Here is a 19845-nt window from a genome sequence, read left to right on the forward strand (position 1 = left end):
GTGATACCTGTAAACACAACAAATACTGTTTGTGGAGTAGACGGGAACAACATTAAAGAATATAAAACTTGGTGGGGGGGGACAACGGCAGTATAAACAGTACAATGAGAATGAACGGAAGCCTCATTTTGTCACAAGTCTTTTTTATTTAATAGGAAGTTTAAGTTTTTTTATGCACTTAAATCTGCTTTTTGTTCTTTGTTTTTCTGTATTTTCTTCTTTCCTTTTTTCTTCATTGTTTTTTCTTTAATTTTCTTTTTTTGCAGTATGAGATGGCAAATTCTTTATATATGTGTGTAATTTAAATCAATAAAGATTATATTAAAAAATAAGTCAACTTGTGGCTGGCCTGATCAAGCGTTGCTTCCTCTGGTTAGCCCCGCTGGAACTCCAGTTCTTTCCAGACCCTGGGGTCACTAGAGGACTGGTGGCTCCTCCTGGCAAATGGCCTGGTGCGCGCTGGATCACCAGTCCTTCCTTGCCCCCCTTGAATCCCATCTGGGGTGCCATCTGTTGTAAACAAAAGCTGCCCTTCTTCCCTTATGGGGGACACAAGAGCCCTTTATAGAGTCCCTTGTAGGTTCTCCATCGGTAGGAGAAAACAACAGAGGCAACCAGAGACTATTGAGAAGCAAAGTAGCTAGTAAGCCTGATCTTGATTGATCTGCTGCAACAGGGTGCTCCCCTGAGGAGAACCCCCAACTAAGGTGTGCCTGCCCTTAGATAGACATTTTAAATTCTTTGCCCTGGAGCTCCAGACCACCCCTCCATACATCATACATACATCACAGAAGGGGTGTAACCCCAGACCACCCCCCACAAACATCATACCTACATCACAGAAAAGGAGGTCTGCAACAGAAATGTGAATGTTGTTGTTTTTCCTGTCTGCCAGGTTATCTGATAATGCCTTATCTGATTCCCTTTCCTGGTAGTCTGGCCCTTCCTTTGAGATGGTGATTACCCAATTCCTGAGACAATGGGAAGGTTCCCTCACCCGCTCCCTCCTTGCAGAGAAAACATTTGGTCAGTTTGGGAGTCAAAATGGTTTCAGGGCGGTCTTCCTGAGCTGCTCCAGCCATGTGGTCCACATATCTATGTATGTGCTTTGTTGGTAAATTTATGAACATTTATTATATATACAAGACATTGTTATGGAAAATCTAGGTGCGAGGCTGCTCTGCCACCCAGCTCATCGGACTGAGTCCGCGGTTCCCTGCGGAACAAAAGGAGCGCAGCCAGAGACCGGAGCAAGTTGGAGAAGATCCACGTTTATTGCGCAACAGGTTCAAGGCAAGATTGAACCCCGAGGATGGGGTGACATGAACTTTTAAAACTTCCCACCATTACCCCAGATACAGTTCAAAGGCATCATCACTACATCATTGCTACATCACAATTACATCAGAAAAGGGGTGGGTTACACGGGATTAACATATGGAGGAGGGAGGGGGAAACATGCAGAGTTGGAACATGTATTGAAAGGCACGTTCTGAGTACCGGTGGTAAGAGAACAATGGGGTCTTAGTTTGCATAGTCTGTCACCCGGCCGAGCCTGGAGGAAGGGCTAGACTGGGTGATTTGGCATCAATGAGGTCTTTCCTGGGTGTACGTGACCGTGACCTCCCGCTTGAGGGATTATGGAAGGTACTGGGCAGTCTTGAAGTCCTGAGGAAATGGAGCAGTTTGGCATTGAAAGCAAGAGAATCGGTGGTACGGGTGATTTTGTATGAATTTTTATATTTTTTTAGCCCTTTGAAACAGTGGCAGCTCATTTGGGAAACGAATTGCTACATTGTATCAATTTTGATGGGCTTAGCAAGGATACGAGGTGTCAGTCCATTCTTCTCAGAGCAGGGAGCTGTCAACAGCTTGTCAGAAGGTAAAGGAGGCCTGCAAGACCAAATGCATTGTGCTGATTGGCTGGAGGCTGCGTTGGGTGCAGGCTGATTGGTCAGGACGCTCCCGTAGGCAAATAGTCTGTTCATTCATAAAATACGCTACTCGCTCCTCTGGTCTACCCAGGGAAAGGGCACTTTATTTTGGGGCTTGGGTTTTGCGTGGTGCTTAGTGCAAAACGGTGAGGGGGCTGAGGGGTCCTTGTAGGGCCGGGCGCCCTTGAGGTCATCGCCTCGAACCCTCTGAAGGCTTCTGGGAAGGGGGTTGACAAACATGCCCCCCCTTCCGTATCAACCTTAATTTTTTTATTGCAGGATTCATCCAGCCCAGCCTTTCGCATGATGAATTCTGCATCTACGTTAAATAAGCAGGGAGACAATTTAAAGCCTTGTCATACTCCTATCTCAATTTTGAACCAATCAGTTATTCCATATCCAGTTCTAACTGTAGCTTCTTGTCCCACATAGAGATTTTTCAAGAGACAGATGAGGTGATCAGGCACTCCCATTTCTTTAAGAACTTGCCATCGTTTGCTGTGGTCGACACAGTCAAAGGCTTTTGCATAGTCAATGAAGCAGAAGTAGATGTCTTTCTGGAACTCTCTAGCTTTCTCCATAATCCAGCGCATGTTTGCAATTTGGTCTCTGGTTCCTCTGCCCCTTCGAAATCCAGCTTGCACTTCTGGGAGTTCTTGGTCCACATACTGCTTAAGCCTGCCTTGTAGCATTTTAAGCATAACCTTGCTAGTGTGTGTAATGGGCGCAATTGGACGATAGGTGGAGCATTCTTTGGCACTGCCCTTCTTTGGGATTGGGATTCATGTGTTGCAGGAAACACATGAACTCCTCTTTGTCCTCAGGAATATAATCATGGGGAGAGGAAAGGAGCAACCGGGCAGGTGACAAGAAGAAGAAGAAGAGTTCGGATTTGATATCCCGCTTTATCACTACCCGAAGGAGTCTCAAAGCGGCTAGCATTCGCCTTTCCCTTCCTCCCCCACAGCAAACACTCTGTGAGGTGAGTGGGCCTGAGAGACTTCAGAGAAGTGTGACTGGCCCAAGGTCACCCATCAGCTGCATGTTGATACGGAAGGAAGGGGGGGCATGCATCTCTTTTCCCTCCGCAGGTCACCAGAGGGTCCGAGGCGATGACCTCAAGGGCACCCAGCCCTATACAGACCCCTCAGCCCCCACACTGTTACACAAGCACCACACTCTACCCCAAGCCCCATAAATAAAGCGCCTTTCCCTTCCTATGCGGGCGAAATAAGCCGAACTCTTAGGCTTCCTTGCCGCCCTATCTTTACTGTGGGTAGACCGTACAAAGTTATATCCCCATTCATTTCAATGGCTGCGTTCTATCCAAACAGAACCATGCATTCGTTTTGCAGAGCTAGCTCAGCGAGCTCTTGCACGCCTCATTTAACCTCTTGACAAGCTGCTGATGGCTCCCCGCTGGGAGAACAATGGAACCGAAACTGGTGAACTCGTAAAAGTGTCAAATCTTGCAACAATGTATCCATTTTGTTTCCAACTTCAATTACCAATATAGAATGAACTAAAAATCCTTAAAAATTCGTATAAAATCAACGGTAACTCCGATCTCCTTGGTTTTGGTGTCGATCGACTCAGTCTCTTCAGGACTCCATGACACCTCCCCTGCCTCCATCGCTCAAGCGAGATGTCACGTACTCAGGAAGACCCTAATCCGGTCAAATCGCTCTGCCCGGCCTTTCCTCCGGGCAGTGCCAGGTGGCAGACTTTACATATTCGAACTATTGTCTTCTCATCACTGGTACTCAGGAAATGTTTATCTGCGCATATCTCCAGCTCTGCATATTCCCCCTCCCTCCTCTGTATGTTAATCCAGTGTAACCCAACCTCTCTTTAATGTATTCATGATGTCATCTGTGTAACCCAACCTCTCTTTAATGTATTCATGATGTCATCTGTGTAACCCAACCTCTCTTTAATGTATTCATGTTGTAGCTATGATGTATTTTGCACTGCATTATGGGACATGGAGGGAAGTTTCAAAAGCTCATGTCACCCCTTTCTCGCTGTTCAGTCTCGCCTTGAACCTGTTGTGCAATAAACTTGGATCTTCTGCAGCTTGCTCCTGTCTCCAGCTGAGCTCATTTTTCCTCCGCAGGGACCCGCGGACTTAGTCCGACGAGCTGGGTGGCTGAGCAGCCTCGCACCCAGATTTTACCGTAACAATGTGGAGGAGCAAAGACGCAAACCCGGTTCCCCAGATTACGAGTCCACCGCTCTTAACCACTACACCCCACTGGCTCTCGACAAGACACTCAGGTTACCACCACAACTCCTCCCTCAACCCCTCCTCTTTGTGATGTGTCAATGATGTAGTCATGATGTAGTATTGGGGGTGTTGCATGGGGGATTAGCAGCTAATAAAAGTTGGGGTCTTCTTTTGTTGGGGGCTTCCATCTTGTTCCACCTGGGGGCAGGTGGGAGTCCTGTGGCAACAGTCTTCAATCAAGACCTACTGGCTGCTCTTTTGCTCTGCTCTTCCTGGCTGGTCTCCTTGTTTCTTGTCCAAGGGATCCCTCAGATTTTGGAATCCGCTTCTGGCTCCAATTGTATCGGCTGCTTTTCTGAGCCTCTTGGCTGTTGTGCATGGACGGGGCCTGTGTCCACGGTCCTTGTCCTGGCCTTAGAGGCTGGGGTGGGGAGCTGGGATTTGGGGGGAGTCGTTTAGCTGCCCCCCTCCATTTCTGGTTTGAACAGCACCAAGACCTAAAACACGGAGGGATCTAAGCTCGTGGGGTGGGGTGGGGGAGGATGTTGCACTTGTGGGGGGGGGACCCCTCTTTGCAACTGGATCTCCGGGATCAGCCCCTCCCCCGCTCTTCTGATCCAGAAGGAAGACGGTAGAGGGGAAACCTTCCTCTCCCCCCTCAATTCTTTCCCTCCCCTCCCGGCACCTCCTCCTCTCACCCCGCCCCCACAAACCCAGATCCCGCCCCCAAACGTCCCACCCCTTCCTCCTCCTCCTCCAATCCGGCTCTTCTGTCCCAGGAATGGGGGGGGCTCTCCCACCCTGCCTTCTTCTCCAGGACGTGGAGCTTCCACTCCGGATTGCTGCTCTGCCCCGTAGATCTAGGGGGGGCGGCTTTCGATGCTGCAGGAAAGGAAAGGAGAATCGGGAGCGAGGACAAAGAGGTAAAGGGGTCGCGGGGGGGAGAGGGGAGAAAAGGACCCAGAGACCCCTCCAGCTCCCCCAAGCGCCTTCCGTGGGGCCTGGATCCCGGCACGCGTGCTGCGAAGGGGGCTTTCCTCGCAGGGCGGACCCCTCACCCGTTTCCCAAGGCTCCGCGCGGCCCATGAAAAGGTTAAGGGGCGCGAGAGACGCCTGGATAGAGACCCCCCTGTCCCTCCCTTGCTCCTGTCGGGGGGGCTGCGAATGGAGAGGTGTGGCGCGCAGGGCGTGGGGTGACCCGAGCCAAGGGGGCCTTTGGGTGCAGGGGAGACTCCGGGAGAGAGGGAGGGGGTCAAGGACGTGGGGGGAGAAGGGAGGGGGCATCCCCGAGGCAGGGAAGCGCAGCATTGGCAGGGTGGGTGGGTGGGGAGATAGGAAGACCAGTCTTGCGGGGGGGGGAGCGTCTCCATCGTGGCTTCTTCGGGGAATCTCTGGAGGGGCCGCCTTGGCTTCTCCCTCCCACCCAGGAATCGGCCCCCCCTTCAAGGCGACCAGAGAAGGATCCCTGGAAAGTGGGGGTCCTGTCCCCCCACCCTTCCTTCCTGCAAGCTCCATCCTCTTCCCGCCCCCATAAGCCCCTGCCCTGTCCAGACCCAGCGGTTCTGCCCAGTCCAGCCATTGGTCCCCTGGAGAGGAGAGGAAATCCCGAGAGGAAGAGGGGAGGGGGGAGGCCTTCTCAGAAGCGGCTCTTGGTTTCCGCAATCCCACCCAGGAAGGAGCCAGAAACCTTTTCCTCTCTCTCAGGCTTCCATCTTTAATGTCTTTTCCACTGAGGATGAGGATAATGTACACCTGTCATCAGAAAAAGGGGTGCAGAGTCCATGGAATGGCTCTCAGGATTGATACGGAAGTTGCACCTCAAAAGCATTTCTGTTCCTCTTACTCTTTGTAGGCAATGTCAGAGTGACTGACAAGCTGAGATACAATCCTTCAGCATCTGATGACAGTGACTCCATGAATCTTCCCAGTCTAAGGACCCATTTTCATGATAGACAGTGCCTGGGGCTGGAGGCTCTACACGCAGGGTGTGCCTATGCAGGCCAAAGACTGCCAGTATTAGCACAGGCAAAGTGTGTGACCTCCCCAAATTTACAGACTGTGTGGGAATGAGAGTTTGTGGGTGGGATTCTCTTTTACGGCAACCTGTGATTTTCTCCACCCACAACATTTCCTGAGCTGATATTGCAGTAAAAATTCCAAAATAACTACAAAAAATCACACGATAATAATAATAGTACAGTGGTACCTCAGGTTAAGAACTGAATCCATTCTGGAGGTCCATTCTTAACCTGAAACTGTTCTTAACCTGTGGTACCACTTTAGCTAATGGGGCCTCCTGCTGCCGCCGCGCGATTTCTGTTCTTATCCTGAAGCAAAGTTCTTAACCCAAGGTACTATTTCTGGGTTAGCAGAGTCTGTAACCTGAAGTGTCTGTAACCTGAGGTACCACTCTAGAAGTTCTAGTATTAGTATTTTCCCTCAGCCACTCTGGGCAGCTTACAGTACATATAGGTAAAGGTAAAGGGACCCCTATGGGATGCAGGTGGCGCTGTGGGTAAAACCTCAGTGCCTAGGGCTTGCCGATCACATGGTCGGCGGTTCGAATCCCCGCGGCGGGGTGAGCTCCCGTCTTCGGTCCCAGCTCCTGCCCACCTAGCAGTTCGAAAGCACCCTTAAGTGCAAGTAGATAAATAGGTACCGCTTTATAGATGGAAGGTAAATGGCGTTTCCGTGTGCTGCGCTGGTGCTGGCTCACCAGAGCAGCTTCGTCACGCTGGCCACGTGACCCGGAAGTGTCTCCGGACAGCGCTGGCCCCCGGCCTCTTGAGTGAGATGGGCGCACAACCCTAGAGTTGGACACGACTGGCCCGTACGGGCAGGGGTACCTTTACCTTTACTAAAGGGACCCCTTACCATTAGGTCCAGTCGTGGCCGACTCTGGGGTTGCGGCGCTCATCTCGCTTTATTGGCCGAGGGAGCCGGTGTACAACTTCCAGGTCATGTGGCCAGCATGACTAAGTCACTTCTGGCGAAACAGAGCAACGCACAGAAACACCATTTACCTTCCCGCCGGAGCGGGACCTATTTATCTACTTGCACTTTGACGTGATTTCAAACTGCTAGGTTGGCAGGAGCAGGGACCGAGCAACGGGAGCTCACCCCGTTGTGGGGATTCGAACTGCCAGCCTTCTGAATGGCAAGGCCTATGCTCTGTGGTTTAACCCACAATGCCACCCGCGTCCCTACAGTACATATACAAGACAGTAAAACATCAAACATTAAAAACCTCCTGATACAGCTGTCTTCTAAATGTCAGATGGTTGCCTACTTCCTTGCCCTCTGAAGGGAGGGCATTCCATGGGGCAGGAGGCCCTCTGCCTGGTTCTCTGGAACTTCACTTCTGACAGCAAGGGAACCAGCAGAAGACCCTCGGAGGCGGACCTCCCTGTCCGGACTGAACGATGGGGGTGAAGATGCTCCGTCAGGTCCACAGGGCCGAGGCTGTTGAGGGCTTGAGGTTGCAGATCTTGCTCCTCCATAATGATCGATGTATAGTTAGCAGAGTAGGAGAAAACACAGAGGCAGCAAAGCTTAGAAATTTATTACTGAAGACACATAAGCATAACAGGATCCCAAAAATAGCAAAAATGTAACTCACAGTAAAACCCTGACTTAGCTTTCCAAAAGAGCACTCAAGTAAGAAAGAGACAAGCAGAGTAGAGTAATATCAGAATAGGAAGTGGGAGCAGGCGCATTTCAATACTGTAATTTATATATAATTCAAGGTCAGAGTAACCCTGGGACTAGATAACAAGCCTCCAGGTGGACGTGCCCCACCTGCCCTTCACGTTCCTCTTCCACACGGGCAGAATCTGCCTTCTGGACTGTGGGATTCACGGTTGTTCTCCTCCTCTCTATCCACCAGGGCTTGACTTCAGGTGCAGCAGAATTTTCCAGCCCCCCAAGGATTTGAGACCCATCAGCTTTCCTCACCTGGTTTAGCCGGCCGGTTGAAGCCGTTGCTTGAAGCCCTGTTGCATGCTGACAGCTTCTGGAAGCCACAGGTGAGAGCTGAGTGCAGGGTGGGGACCAAGGGTGGAAAAATGACCCCAGAAAGTGCAGGACATGTTCCACACCAAAGGAACTACTTATCCCCAACACCCCATGACATCTAGATTCAGGTAGGTAGCCGTATTGGTCTGACGCACTTGAAATAAAAAATTTAAAAATAGTCCCGTAGCACCTTAGGGACCAGCTAATTTTGTTCTAGGTATAAGCTTTCGTGTGCATGCACACTTCTTCAGATCCACTGACACAAATGTCACCAGACCCTTGTATATCGTGGGAGGGTGGAGTGGGGTTTTTCTGAGAAGGGTACTCCTACTACGATCTCCCACTACGCTTCACTATATGAAGAAGTGTGCATGCACATGAAAGCTTATACCTAGAACAAAATTAGTTGCTCCCTAAGGTGCTGCTGCTGTTGTTGTTTAGTCGTTTAATCGTGACCGACTCTTTGTGACCCCATGGACCAGAGCACGCCAGGCACTCCTGTCTTCCACTGCCTCCCTCATGCTGGTAGCTTCGAGAACACTGTCCAACCATCTCGTCCTCTGTCGTCCCCTTCTCCTTGTGCCCTCAATCTTTCCCAGCATCAGGGTCTTTTCCAGGGAGTCTTCTCTTCTCTTGAGGTGGCCAAAGTATTGGAGCCTCAGCTTCAGGATCTGTCCTTCCAGTGAGCACTCAGGGCTGATTTCCTTCAGAATGGAGAGGTTTGATCTTCTTGCAGTCCATGGGACTCTCAAGAATCTCATCCAGCACCAGAATTCAAAAGCACCAATTATTCAGTGATCAGCCTTCTTTATGGTCCAGCTCTCACTTCCATACATCACTACTGGGAAATCCATAGCTTTAACTATACGGACGTTTGCCGGCAAGGTGATGTCTCTGCATTTTAAGATGCTGTCTAGGTTTCTCATTGCTTTTCTCCCAAGATCCTAAGGTGCTGCTGGACTATTTTTATTATTTTTTTACTTCAGCTGTGTCAGACCAATATGGCTACCTACCATGAAGTACAGTTATCTCCTTGCCTTGAATATCCTGCTTTTCAGTGCGAGATTAGGATAGTCCTCTGTCAGAAGACAAGCAGAGGATCAAGCAGCGCATCATTATTATAAGGAGCAATGGGGGTGGGTGTTTCCGCCTGGGATTCCCATGTGCCAGCTGCTTTCCTTCTGCTTCTCCTGCTCTCTCCATGCAATCTGAGGCATGTAGACAGAGGTCCATCTCCAAGAACAGGAGCTTCCCTGAGCACCCATTCAGCTGACCCCAAGCACCAAGCCTTGTCACTAGTTCTCTGACTGACCCAGACCACAGTCCCTAGAAAAGATGAAGGCCTGGGTCTCCCAAAATGGTCTATATGGACCTCCTGAGGTCAGCGGGACTGTGCAGGTGATTCATGAAGATCTAGAGGTGGAAATGGGGGCAACCACTTGATTTGAAAGGCAGTCTCAGAGGACAACGGTATTCCAAGATCATGCTGTGTTATTAAAGATGATTTAGGGTTATGAAAGGTTGCTGATGCATTACTATCATTCGACATCATACCATTTTCATTTCCTAAAAAGTGGGAACATGGGGAGGACATGGGAGAATGTAGGAGATGTTGAAATAAGAGAAGGTGCTAATGGCGGTTGATGTGTCCTTTCCCCCCCTGTGTTCTCTTTCCTGAAACCCAAACAGGATTTCCTTTCTGCCCACTCTGAAAAAGGTGATGGAGAAGACAGAATTGCAGGGGACAAGGCACCTTTCATTTCATTAGGAATAGCCATTAAAATGTGTGAAATGTGGAATATGCTTCACTGAATGAGCACACATAGTTCACATCAACAAACACAAAAAGGAAAGAACCCATTTAAAGGTATGGAGTGCAGAAAGAGCTTCTGTTTCAATGCAAAACTTAGAACACACCAGCGGACTCACACAGAGAGAAAATGTTTTACGTGCAGGGAGTGTGGGAAGAACTTCAGTCAGAGTGGACACCTTAAATTGCACAAACTGACTCACACCGGGGAGAAACCATTTAAATGTATCGAGTGTGGAAAGAGCTTCCGTTGTAATACAAGCCTTAGATCACATCAACGGACTCATACAGGGGAGAAACCATATAAATGTATTGAGTGTGAAAAGAGTTTTAGCAATAGTGGAAACCTTAGACAACATCAACGGACCCACACAGGGGAGAAACCATTTAAATGCATGGAGTGTGGAAAGAGCTTTAGTCATAGTGAAAGCCTTAGATCACATCAACGGAATCACACAGGAGAGAAACCATTTAAATGCATAGAGTGTGGAAAGAGCTTTAGTCAGAGTGGACACCTTAGAATACATCAACGGACCCACACAGGGGAGAAACCATTTGAATGCATGGAGTGCGGAAAGAGCTTTAATGAAAGTGGAAGCCTTAGAAGACATCAACGGAATCACACAGGAGAGAAACCATTTAAATGCATAGAGTGTGAAAAGAGTTTTAGCAATAGTGGAAACCTAAGAAGACATCAACGGACCCACACAGGGGAGAAACCATTTAAATGCATGGAGTGTGGAAAGAGCTTTAGTGATAGTGGAAGCCTTAGATCACATCAACGGAATCACACAGGGGAGAAACCATATGAATGTATGGAGTGCAGAAAAGTCTTCAGTCAGAGTGGACACCTTAAAATACATCAACGGAATCACACAGGGGAGAAACCATATGAATGTATGGAGTGCGGAAAAGTCTTCAGTCAGAGTGGACACCTTAAAATACATCAACGGAATCACACAGGGGAGAAACCATATGAATGTATGGAGTGCAGAAAAGTCTTCAGTCGGAGTGGACACCTTAAAATACATCAACGGAATCACACAGGGGAGAAACCATATGAATGTATGGAGTGCGGAAAAGTCTTCAGTCAGAGTGGACACCTTAGAAAACATCAACGGACTCATACAGGGGAGAAACCATATGAATGCATGGAGTGCGGAAAGAGCTTTAATGAAAGTGGAAGCCTTAGAAGACATCAACGGACTCATACAGGGGAGAAACCATATAAATGTATCGAGTGTGGAAACAGCTTTAGTAAAAGTGGAAGCCTTAGACAACATCAACGGACTCACACAGGGGAGAAACCATATGAATGCATGGAGTGCGGAAAGAGCTTTAATGAAAGTGGAAGCCTTAGAAGACATCAACGGACTCATACAGGGGAGAAACCATATAAATGCATGGAGTGTGGAAAGGACTTCAGTATGAGTTCACACCTTAGATCACATCAACGGACTCACACAGGGGAGAAACCATTTAAATGTGTGGAGTGTGGAAAAAGCTTTAGTGATAGTGGAAGCCTTAGGAACCATCAACGGACTCACACAGGGGAGAAACCATTTAAATGTGTGGAGTGTGGGAAGTGCTTCAGTCAGAGTGGAAATCTTAGAAAACATCAGCGGACACACACGGGAGAAACCATTTAAAGGTATAGACTGTGGAAGGAGCTTCAGTCAGAGTGGAATCCTTGATTTATGTCAACAAACTCACACAAAGGAGAAACCACATTCTTTCACCTTTGGTGGACGTGCCCAAAGATCAAGGCTTTTTGGGAAATGATTTATAATGAAATGAAAAAGGTACTTAAGTATACATTCTTGAAGAAACCAGAGGCGTTTCTCTTGGGCATAGTCGGCCATTTGGTGCCAAAGAAGGACAGAACTTTTTTTATGTATGCTACAACGGCAGCAAGAATACTTATAGCAAAGCACTGGAAGACTCAAGATCTACCCACCCGGGAAGAATGGCAGATGAAGGTGATAGACTATATGGGACTGGCAGAAATGACCGGCAGAATCCGCGACCAGGGAGAAGAGTCGGCAGAAGAAGATTGGAAGAAATTTAAGGACTATTTACAGAAACACTACAAAATTAATGAACTCTGAAAAGATGTTGGATTGAACTTTTGTGGTCTCTAGCTGTTATGATAAAGATAATAGGGACTAAAATTGTTTTAAGTCATTAAATTTAAAAAAGTTGAGTGGAAAATAAGGTTTATTTTAAAAGGAATGTTAAGAGATTAGGATTTGCTGAATTAACAAGTTGAACTAGAAAACAAGAAGGGGAGGTATGAGGAAGTCAAAGAAACATGTTACTGAAAAATTGTTACTGAAATTGACATGCTGTTAATATTTTTCTTTTTCTTTTCTTTTTGTGTTTATATAAAATTGGAAAATCTAATAAATATTCATATTTAAAAAAACAACGGAGGGATCTAAGCTCGTGGGGTGGGGGAGGGGAGGATGTTGCAATGCAAACCTTGTAGGAGGGACGGGACCCACTTTGCAGCTGGATCTCCGGGATCAGCCCCTCCCCCGCTCTCCTGATCCCAGAAGGAAGAGGGGAGGGGGGAACCTTCTCCTCCCCCCTCAATTCTTTCCCTCCCCTCCCGGCACCTCCTCCTCTCACCCCGCCCCACAACCCCAGATCCCGCCCCCAAACATCCCACCCCTTCCTCCTCCTCCTCCAATCCGGCTTCTGCTCCGGGAATGGGGGGGGGGAGCCCCCCTCCCAACCTCCCTTCTTCTCCCGCAAGTGGAGCTTCCACTCCGGATTGCTGCTCCGCCCCACAGCTCTAGGGGGGCGCTTTCGGAAAGGGGAGGGAGGAGGCAGGGGACCCCCCCCCCCGTGGATGTTGCAGGAAAGGAAAGGAGAATCGGGAGCGAGGACAAAGAGGTAAAGGGCTCTGGGGGGGGGAGGGGGGAGAAAAGGACCCAGAGACCCCGCCAGCTCCCCCAAGCGCCTTCCGTGGGGCCTGGATCCTGCACGCGTGCTGCCAAGGGGCGGAGATGGGGCGCCCACCCACGAGGACTCCCTGGCCCCGTTTCCCCCGCGCAGGCATCCCTGGGGCGCGGAGAGAAGCCAGGATAGAGACCCCCCTGTCCCCCCTTGCTCGTCTTGGGGGGCAAAAGGGGCGGAGAGATGGGTCGCGCCTGGCGAGGGGTGAGCCAAGGGGGCGTCTGGGTGCAGGGGAGACTCCGGGAGAGACGAAGGGGGCCAAGGGGGGGGAGAGAGCATCCCTGGGGCAAAGAAGCACAGCATGGGGGGGGGGGAGATAGGAGGACCAGTCTTTGGAGAAAAGTCTCCATCGTGGCTTCCTTGGGAAATCTCGGGGTGGGCGCCTTGGCTTCTCTCTCCCGCCCAGGAATCGGCCCCCCTTCAAGGCGACCAGAGAAGGATCCCTGGAAAGTGGGGGTCCTGTCCCCCCACCCCTCCTTCCTGCAAGCTCCATCCTCTTCCCGCCCCATGAGCCCCCATAAGCCCCTGCCCTGCCCAGACCCAGGGATTCTGCCCAGTCCAGCCATTGGTCCCCTGGAGAGGAGAGGAAATCCCGAGAGGAAGAGGGGAGGGGGGAGGCCTTCTCAGAAGCGGCTCTTGGTTTCTGCAATCCCACCCAGGAAGCAGCCAGAAGCCTTTTCCTCTCTCTCAGGCTTCCATCTTTAATGTCTTTTCCACTGCCTGGTACATTGAGGATGAGGATAATGTACACCTGTCATCAGAAACAGGGGTGCAGAGTCCATGGAATGGCTCTCAGGATTCATATAGAAGTTGCACCTCAAAAGCATTTCTGTTCCTCTTACTCTTTGTAGGCAATGTCAGAGTGACTGACAAGCTGAGATACAATCCTTGAGCATCGATGACAGTGACTGCATGAATCTTCCCAGTCAAAGGACCCATTTTCATGATAGACAGTGCCTGTGGCTGGAGGCTCTACACACCGGGTGTGCCTGTGCAGGCCAAAGACTGCCAGTATTAGCACAGGTGAGGTGTGTGACCTCCCCAAATTTACAGACTGTATGTGAATGAGAGTTTGTGGGTGGGATTATAGTTTACGGCAACCCTGTGATTTTCTCCACCCGTAACATTTCGTGAGCTGATATTGCAGTACGAATTCCAAATTAACTGCAAAAAATCACATGATAAAAATAATAGTGCAGTGGTACCTCGGGTTAAGAACTGAATTCATTCTGGAGGTCCATTCTTAACCTGAAACTGTTCTTAACCTGTGGTACCACTTTAGCTAATGGGGCCTCCTGCTGCCGCCATGCGATTTCTGTTCTCATCCTGAAGCAAAGTTCTTAACAGAAGGTACTATTTCTGGGTTAGCAGAGTCTGTAACCTGAAGCGTCTGTAACACGAGGTACCACTGTAGAAGTTCTAGTATTAGTATCTTCCCCCAGCCACTCTGGGCAGCTTACAGTACATAAAGGTAAAGGGACCCCTGACCATTAGGTCCAGTCGTGGCCGACTCTGGGGTTACGGCGCTCATCTCGCTTTATTGCCCAAGGGAGGCAGCGTACAGCTTCCGGGTCATGTGACCAGCATGACTAAGCTGCTTCTGGCGAACCAGAGCAGCTCACGGAAAGGCCGTTTACCTTCCCGACAGTACAGTACATATACAAGACAGTAAAACATCCAACATTAAAAACCTCCTGATACCGCTGTCTTCTAAATGTCAGATAGTTGCCTGTTTCCTTGCCCTCTGAAGGGAGGGCATTCCATGGGGCAGGAGGCCCTCTGCCTGGTTCCAGTTCCAGAACTGTCCAGTTCCAGAACTGTTCCAGAACTGTCCAGTTCTGGGCACCACAGTTCAAGAAGGACACTGACAAACTGGAACGTGTCCAGAGGAGGGCAACCAAAATGGTCAAAGGCCTGGAAACGATGCCTTATGAGGAACGGCTAAGGGAGCTGGGCATGTTTAGCCTGGAGAAGAGGAGGTTAAGGGGTGATATGATAGCCATGTTCAAATATATAAAAGGATGTCACATAGAGGAGGGAGAAAGGTTGTTTTCTGCTGCTCCAGAGAAGCGGACACGGAGCAATGGATCCAAACTACAAGAAAGAAGATTCCACCTAAACATTAGGAAGAACTTCCTGACAGTAAGAGCTGTTCGACAGTGGAATTTGCTGCCAAGGAGTGTGGTGGAGTCTCCTTCTTTGGAGGTCTTTAAGCAGAGGCTTGACAGCCATATGTCAGGAGTGCTCTGATGGTGTTTCCTGCTTGGCAGGGGGTTGGACTCGATGGCCCTTGTGGTCTCTTCCAACTCCATGATTCTATGATTCTATGATTCCCTGGAACTTCACTTCTAACAGCAAGGGAACCAGCAGAAGACCCTCAGAGGCGGACCTCCCTGTCCGGACGGAGCAATGGGGGTGGAGATGCTCCTTCAGGTCCACAGGGCCGAGGCTGTTGAGGGCTTGAGGTTGCAGATCTTGCTCCTCCATAATGATCGATGTATAGTTAGCAGAGTAGGAGAAAACACAGAGACAGCAAAAAAATAATTCAGCTGAGAAATTTGTTACCGAAGACAGATAAACTTAACAGGATCCAAAAAATATCAAAAATGTAACTCACAGTAAAACCCTGACTTAGCAAACCAAAACAGCACTCAAGTAAGAAACACACAAGCAGAGTAGAGTAATATCAGAATATGAAGTGGGAGCAGGTGCATTTCAATACTGCAATTTATATATAATTCAATGTCAGAAATAATGCTGTGTTATTAAAGATGATTGAGCATTATGAAAGGTTCCTGATGCATTACTACCATTTGACATCATACCATTTTCATTTCCTAAAAATTGGGAACACGGGGAGGACATGGGAGAACGTAGCAGATGTTGAAATAAGAGAAGGTGCTAATGGCGGTTTTTTCCCCCTGTGTTCTCTTTCCTGAAACCCAAACAGTATTTCCTTTCTGCCCACTCTGAAAAAGGTGATGGAGAAGACAGAATTGCAGGGGACAGGGCACCTTTCGTTTCATTAGGAATAGCCATTAAAATGTGTGAAATGTGGAATATGCTTCACTGAATGAGCACACATAGTTCACATCAACAAACACAAAAAGGAAAGAACCCATTTAAAAGGTATGGAGTGCGGAAACAGCTTCTCTTTCAATACAAAACTTAGAACACACCAGCGGACTCACAGAGAGAGAAAACATTTTAAGTACAGGGAGTGTGGGAAGAACTTCAGTCAGAGTGGAAACCTTAAATTGCACAAACGGACTCACACAGGGGAGAAACCATATGAATGTATGGAGTGTGGAAAGAACTTTAAAAATAGTGGAAGCCTTAGTAAACATCAACAGACTCACACAGGTGAGAAACCATTTAAATGCATGGAGTGTGGAAAGAGCTTCAGTCAGAATGGATTCCTTAGATCCCATCAAAGGACTCACACAGGTGAGAAACCATTTAAATGCATGGAGTGTGGAAAGGACTTCAGTCGGAATGGATTCCTTAGATCCCATCAAAGGACTCACACAGGTGAGAAACCATTTAAATGTATGGAGTGTGGAAAGGACTTCAGTCAGAATGGATTCCTTAGATCCCATCAACGGACTCACACAGGGGAGAAACCATTTCAATGTATGGAGTGTGGAAAGAGCTTTAGTGAAAATGGAAGCCTTAGGAACCATCAACGGACTCACACAGGTGAGAAACCATTTAAATGTATGGAGTGTGGAAAGGACTTCAGTTGGAATGGAAACCTTAGATCCCATCAACGGACTCACACAGGGGAGAAACCATTTAAATGCATGGAGTGTGGAAAGAGCTTCAGTTTCAGTGAAAGCCTTAGACAACATCAACGGACTCACACAGGGGAGAAACCATATAAATGTATCGAGTGTGGAAAGAGCTTTAGTAATAGTGGAAGCCTTAGACAACATCAACGGACTCACACAGGGGTGAAACCATTTAAATGTATGGAGTGTGGAAAGAGCTTCCGTTTTAGTGGAAACCTGAGAAGACATCAACAGGCTCACATCGGTATGAAATGATTTAAATGTATGGATTGTGGAAATAGCTTCAATCGGAGTGCACACCTTAGAAATCATCAACGGACTCACACAGGGGAGAAACCATATAAATGTATCGAGTGTGGGAAGAGCTTTAGTGAAAATGGAAGCCTTAGAAATCATCAATGGACTCACACAGGGGAGAAACCATTTAAATGCATGGAGTGTGGAAAGAGCTTCAGTCAGAGTGAAACCCTTGATTTTTGTCAACAAACTCACACAAAAGACAAACCATATAAATATCAGGAAAGTAGATAGAGGTTCACTCTTAGTGGAAGTTCAAAATCAACAGACATATGGACAGAAAGAACTTTAAGAGTTGAAACCCTTCAAACCATCAACAACCTCAAAGAGGAGAAGCAGTTTAAATGAAAAGACTGCAAAAAGTGCTTTATTTATAACGGAGTTATCAAGGAACATCCAGGGACTCTCACCTGGGAGAACCCATTTAGATGTATGGAGTGTGGGATGTCTTCCTCTCAGAGTCCACTCTGAGCAATGAACTCAGCAGGAAATCATTCCTAAAAGCATGAGGTATATGTGAAGTTCTGGTGTTTATATGTAAAACTGTATAATAATGAAATAATGCAGGCAACATCTCACAATGGTGAGTATAATTTTAGATGAAAGTACCTCTGGTTTTTGCACCAAACTCTGTCACCCCCCCACCGCATGATCTCCCAGCACTGCTTCTTCACCAGAACTTCATCGCTGCCTCCTGCCCTGCGCGTTCTGAAGAAAACTTGAAATACTGAAATTGAATGGGAGATTTCCCCCCAAGCCTAATTTCAAGAGGGGGAAGGAGGGGCTGCAGGGTCCAGGGAAGTCTCCTGGGGGGGGGCTATCTTCACTCATGAACCCCATGGGGCAACCCCAGAGTTCCTGCTTATTCTAGGGTTTGGGAAAGAGAGTATTTTTCCATAGTCCCAGAAGTTTTTATTCACTCATGCTACTCGGGAGTTTTCCTACCAGAGGACCACAGTGCTGTGGCTGCTGTTGTTGTCATGGACTGGCTGGTGAGGGGGGGGGAGGCACCAGTTGGGGGACCCACAAGGGAAGAAGGCTCAGAGCCTGGGGACTGGTGGGGGGATGAGCCGAAAGAGGGAGAAAGAGGAGCAGACCGGAAAGGGAGATTTTGCAAGCTGAGGAGGAAACAGGGTTTGGTGAGCGGGAAGAGTCTGGGGCAGAGAGCAGTTCAGACTCAGAGGGAGGAGAGGAGGGGGCCAGGAGACCCAGAAGAGGCCGTCAGCTGAAGCATCCATAGAGATTCCCCCTCCTGCTGCGACCAGCTCCCCTCTCCCCTGGTCTAGAGCACACAGGGAAATCCAGTTCAGACCCCATGAGCCTGTACATGATATTAAGATGGTGTCCCCCCCACACACACATACACATGCATCACTTTAATCTTATTGATAATGAACTGTATTTTCTGCCCATTCACCCCGTTTGGAGAAGTCCCTTTGGAGCTCCTTGCAATCTTTCTTTGTTTGAACAACCCTGGACAATCTGCTGCCATCAGTAAACTGCCCCCTCCCTGCTCCCTCCTAAGTCTAGATCATTTATGAACAAGTTGAAAAGCCACAGCTCCCAATACTGATCTTGAGGGGACTCCACTTTCTGCTCCTCTCCATTCAGAGAACTGTCTGTTTACTCTCTTGGTGTTTCAGAAGGAGGGCTGCCTTCCTGGTGGTGGGGTGGCAATGAGCCGAAAGAGGGAGAAAAGGGAGCAGACCAGAAGGGGAGATATTGCAAGCTGAGGAGGAAACAGGGTTTGGTGAGCAGGAAGAGTCTGGGGCAGAGAGCAGTTCAGGCTCAGAGGGAGGAGAGGAGGGGGCCAGGAGACCCAGAGGAGGCCGGCTGCTGAAGCTACCAGGGAGACCCCCCCCTCCTGCTGCGACCAGCACATGCCTCTGAGTCTGGCAGTTAGAACTCTTAGAATGTGGGGATCCCATTTTTCAACCAAAGCAAAAACCCGCCAGCCTTTTCCCAGGTCTTTCCTGACCTGACAGTTGTTTGTCTTCTCTACGAAGGACGCTACAAAGTCCTTCTCCCTCCCTTTACTTACCATGGGGTCCCAGCAACCTTTTCTGCCTCTTACACGCAATGGAAAAGAGTCCCTTTCCACTGGACGCCTGGCTGCTCCAGAGAGAACGGAAAGGAACCGTAAATGCCCTTGCGCTCTGACGCGCACCAGTCACTTCCTTCTGGACCTTGGTGCTGCCGGTGCAGCTGCATTTACGAGAAACAGAGAAATTGGAAACCGAGCCCAAGTCCCTTGCTATCCAAAGTGGCCATTGGACCAGCCTTGGGGCGTCTTCCTTGGGGAAAAGGAAAAGTTTCAGATCTCAGGTTCCCCGACAGGGAATGAGAGCTTTGATTGGCGTTCTCCCCTTGCAGTTAATTGCCTCTCTAATTGCAGAACCCCAAGTCTCCCGTTCTCCCCTCCCCCGCCTCGCTACCTCTTGCCAGGAAGGCTGGGAGTGAAGACCGTAAGCAAAAGAGACAGCCAAGGATGAGAATCTGGGTTGCTGGGTGTTTCAGAGAATCCCGCCCACAATCTTCTCCATTCCTAGACTCACGTCCGCATGCGCTGCTCCTGGCCACCCCGGGGTCTTTTACTAGATTAATTTTAACTAAATTAAAAATAAGGTTAAATACCTAGGGATCTGGATTTCAAATAAAAGTTTAAATGTATATGAGGATGATTCTAGTAAAGTATGGAAATAAATTTATTTTAAAATATATGGAAACCTGGACCAAACTCCATCTCTCACTGTGGGGAAGAGTCTTGGTTGTGAAAATGAATATCCTCCCCAAAATGATTTTCTTATTCCA

General features: G+C 48.7%; 4 protein-coding genes across 8 annotated transcripts in view; 3 read left to right on the plus strand and 1 right to left on the minus strand.

Moving 5' to 3' along the window:
* LOC128422442 (zinc finger protein 665-like) overlaps window positions 1-19845 on the minus strand; it is a 352200-nt gene that overhangs the window by 82367 nt on the left and 249988 nt on the right. The gene's annotated exons all lie outside the window — the stretch shown is intronic.
* LOC128422451 (zinc finger protein 709-like) lies at window positions 8105-11697 on the plus strand. The gene is made up of 2 exons (XM_053406498.1): window positions 8105-8186; window positions 9865-11697. The coding sequence occupies exon 2, from the start codon at window positions 9988-9990 to the stop codon at window positions 11632-11634; it is 1647 nt and encodes a 548-aa protein (XP_053262473.1). The 5' UTR covers window positions 8105-8186; window positions 9865-9987; the 3' UTR covers window positions 11635-11697.
* LOC128422457 (zinc finger protein 135-like) overlaps window positions 12670-19845 on the plus strand; it is a 135779-nt gene continuing 128603 nt past the window's right edge. The window contains exon 1 of the mRNA XM_053406509.1: window positions 12670-12883. The gene's annotated coding sequence lies outside the window, so the exon portion shown is untranslated. The remainder of the gene's footprint in view (window positions 12884-19845) is intronic.
* LOC128422461 (zinc finger protein 79-like) lies at window positions 15894-18365 on the plus strand. Its single transcript, XM_053406525.1, has one exon. The coding sequence runs from the start codon at window positions 16078-16080 to the stop codon at window positions 16990-16992; it is 915 nt and encodes a 304-aa protein (XP_053262500.1). The 5' UTR covers window positions 15894-16077; the 3' UTR covers window positions 16993-18365.

Source organism: Podarcis raffonei, chromosome 10 (assembly GCF_027172205.1).
Source record: "Podarcis raffonei isolate rPodRaf1 chromosome 10, rPodRaf1.pri, whole genome shotgun sequence".
Lineage (NCBI taxonomy): Eukaryota > Metazoa > Chordata > Lepidosauria > Squamata > Lacertidae > Podarcis > Podarcis raffonei.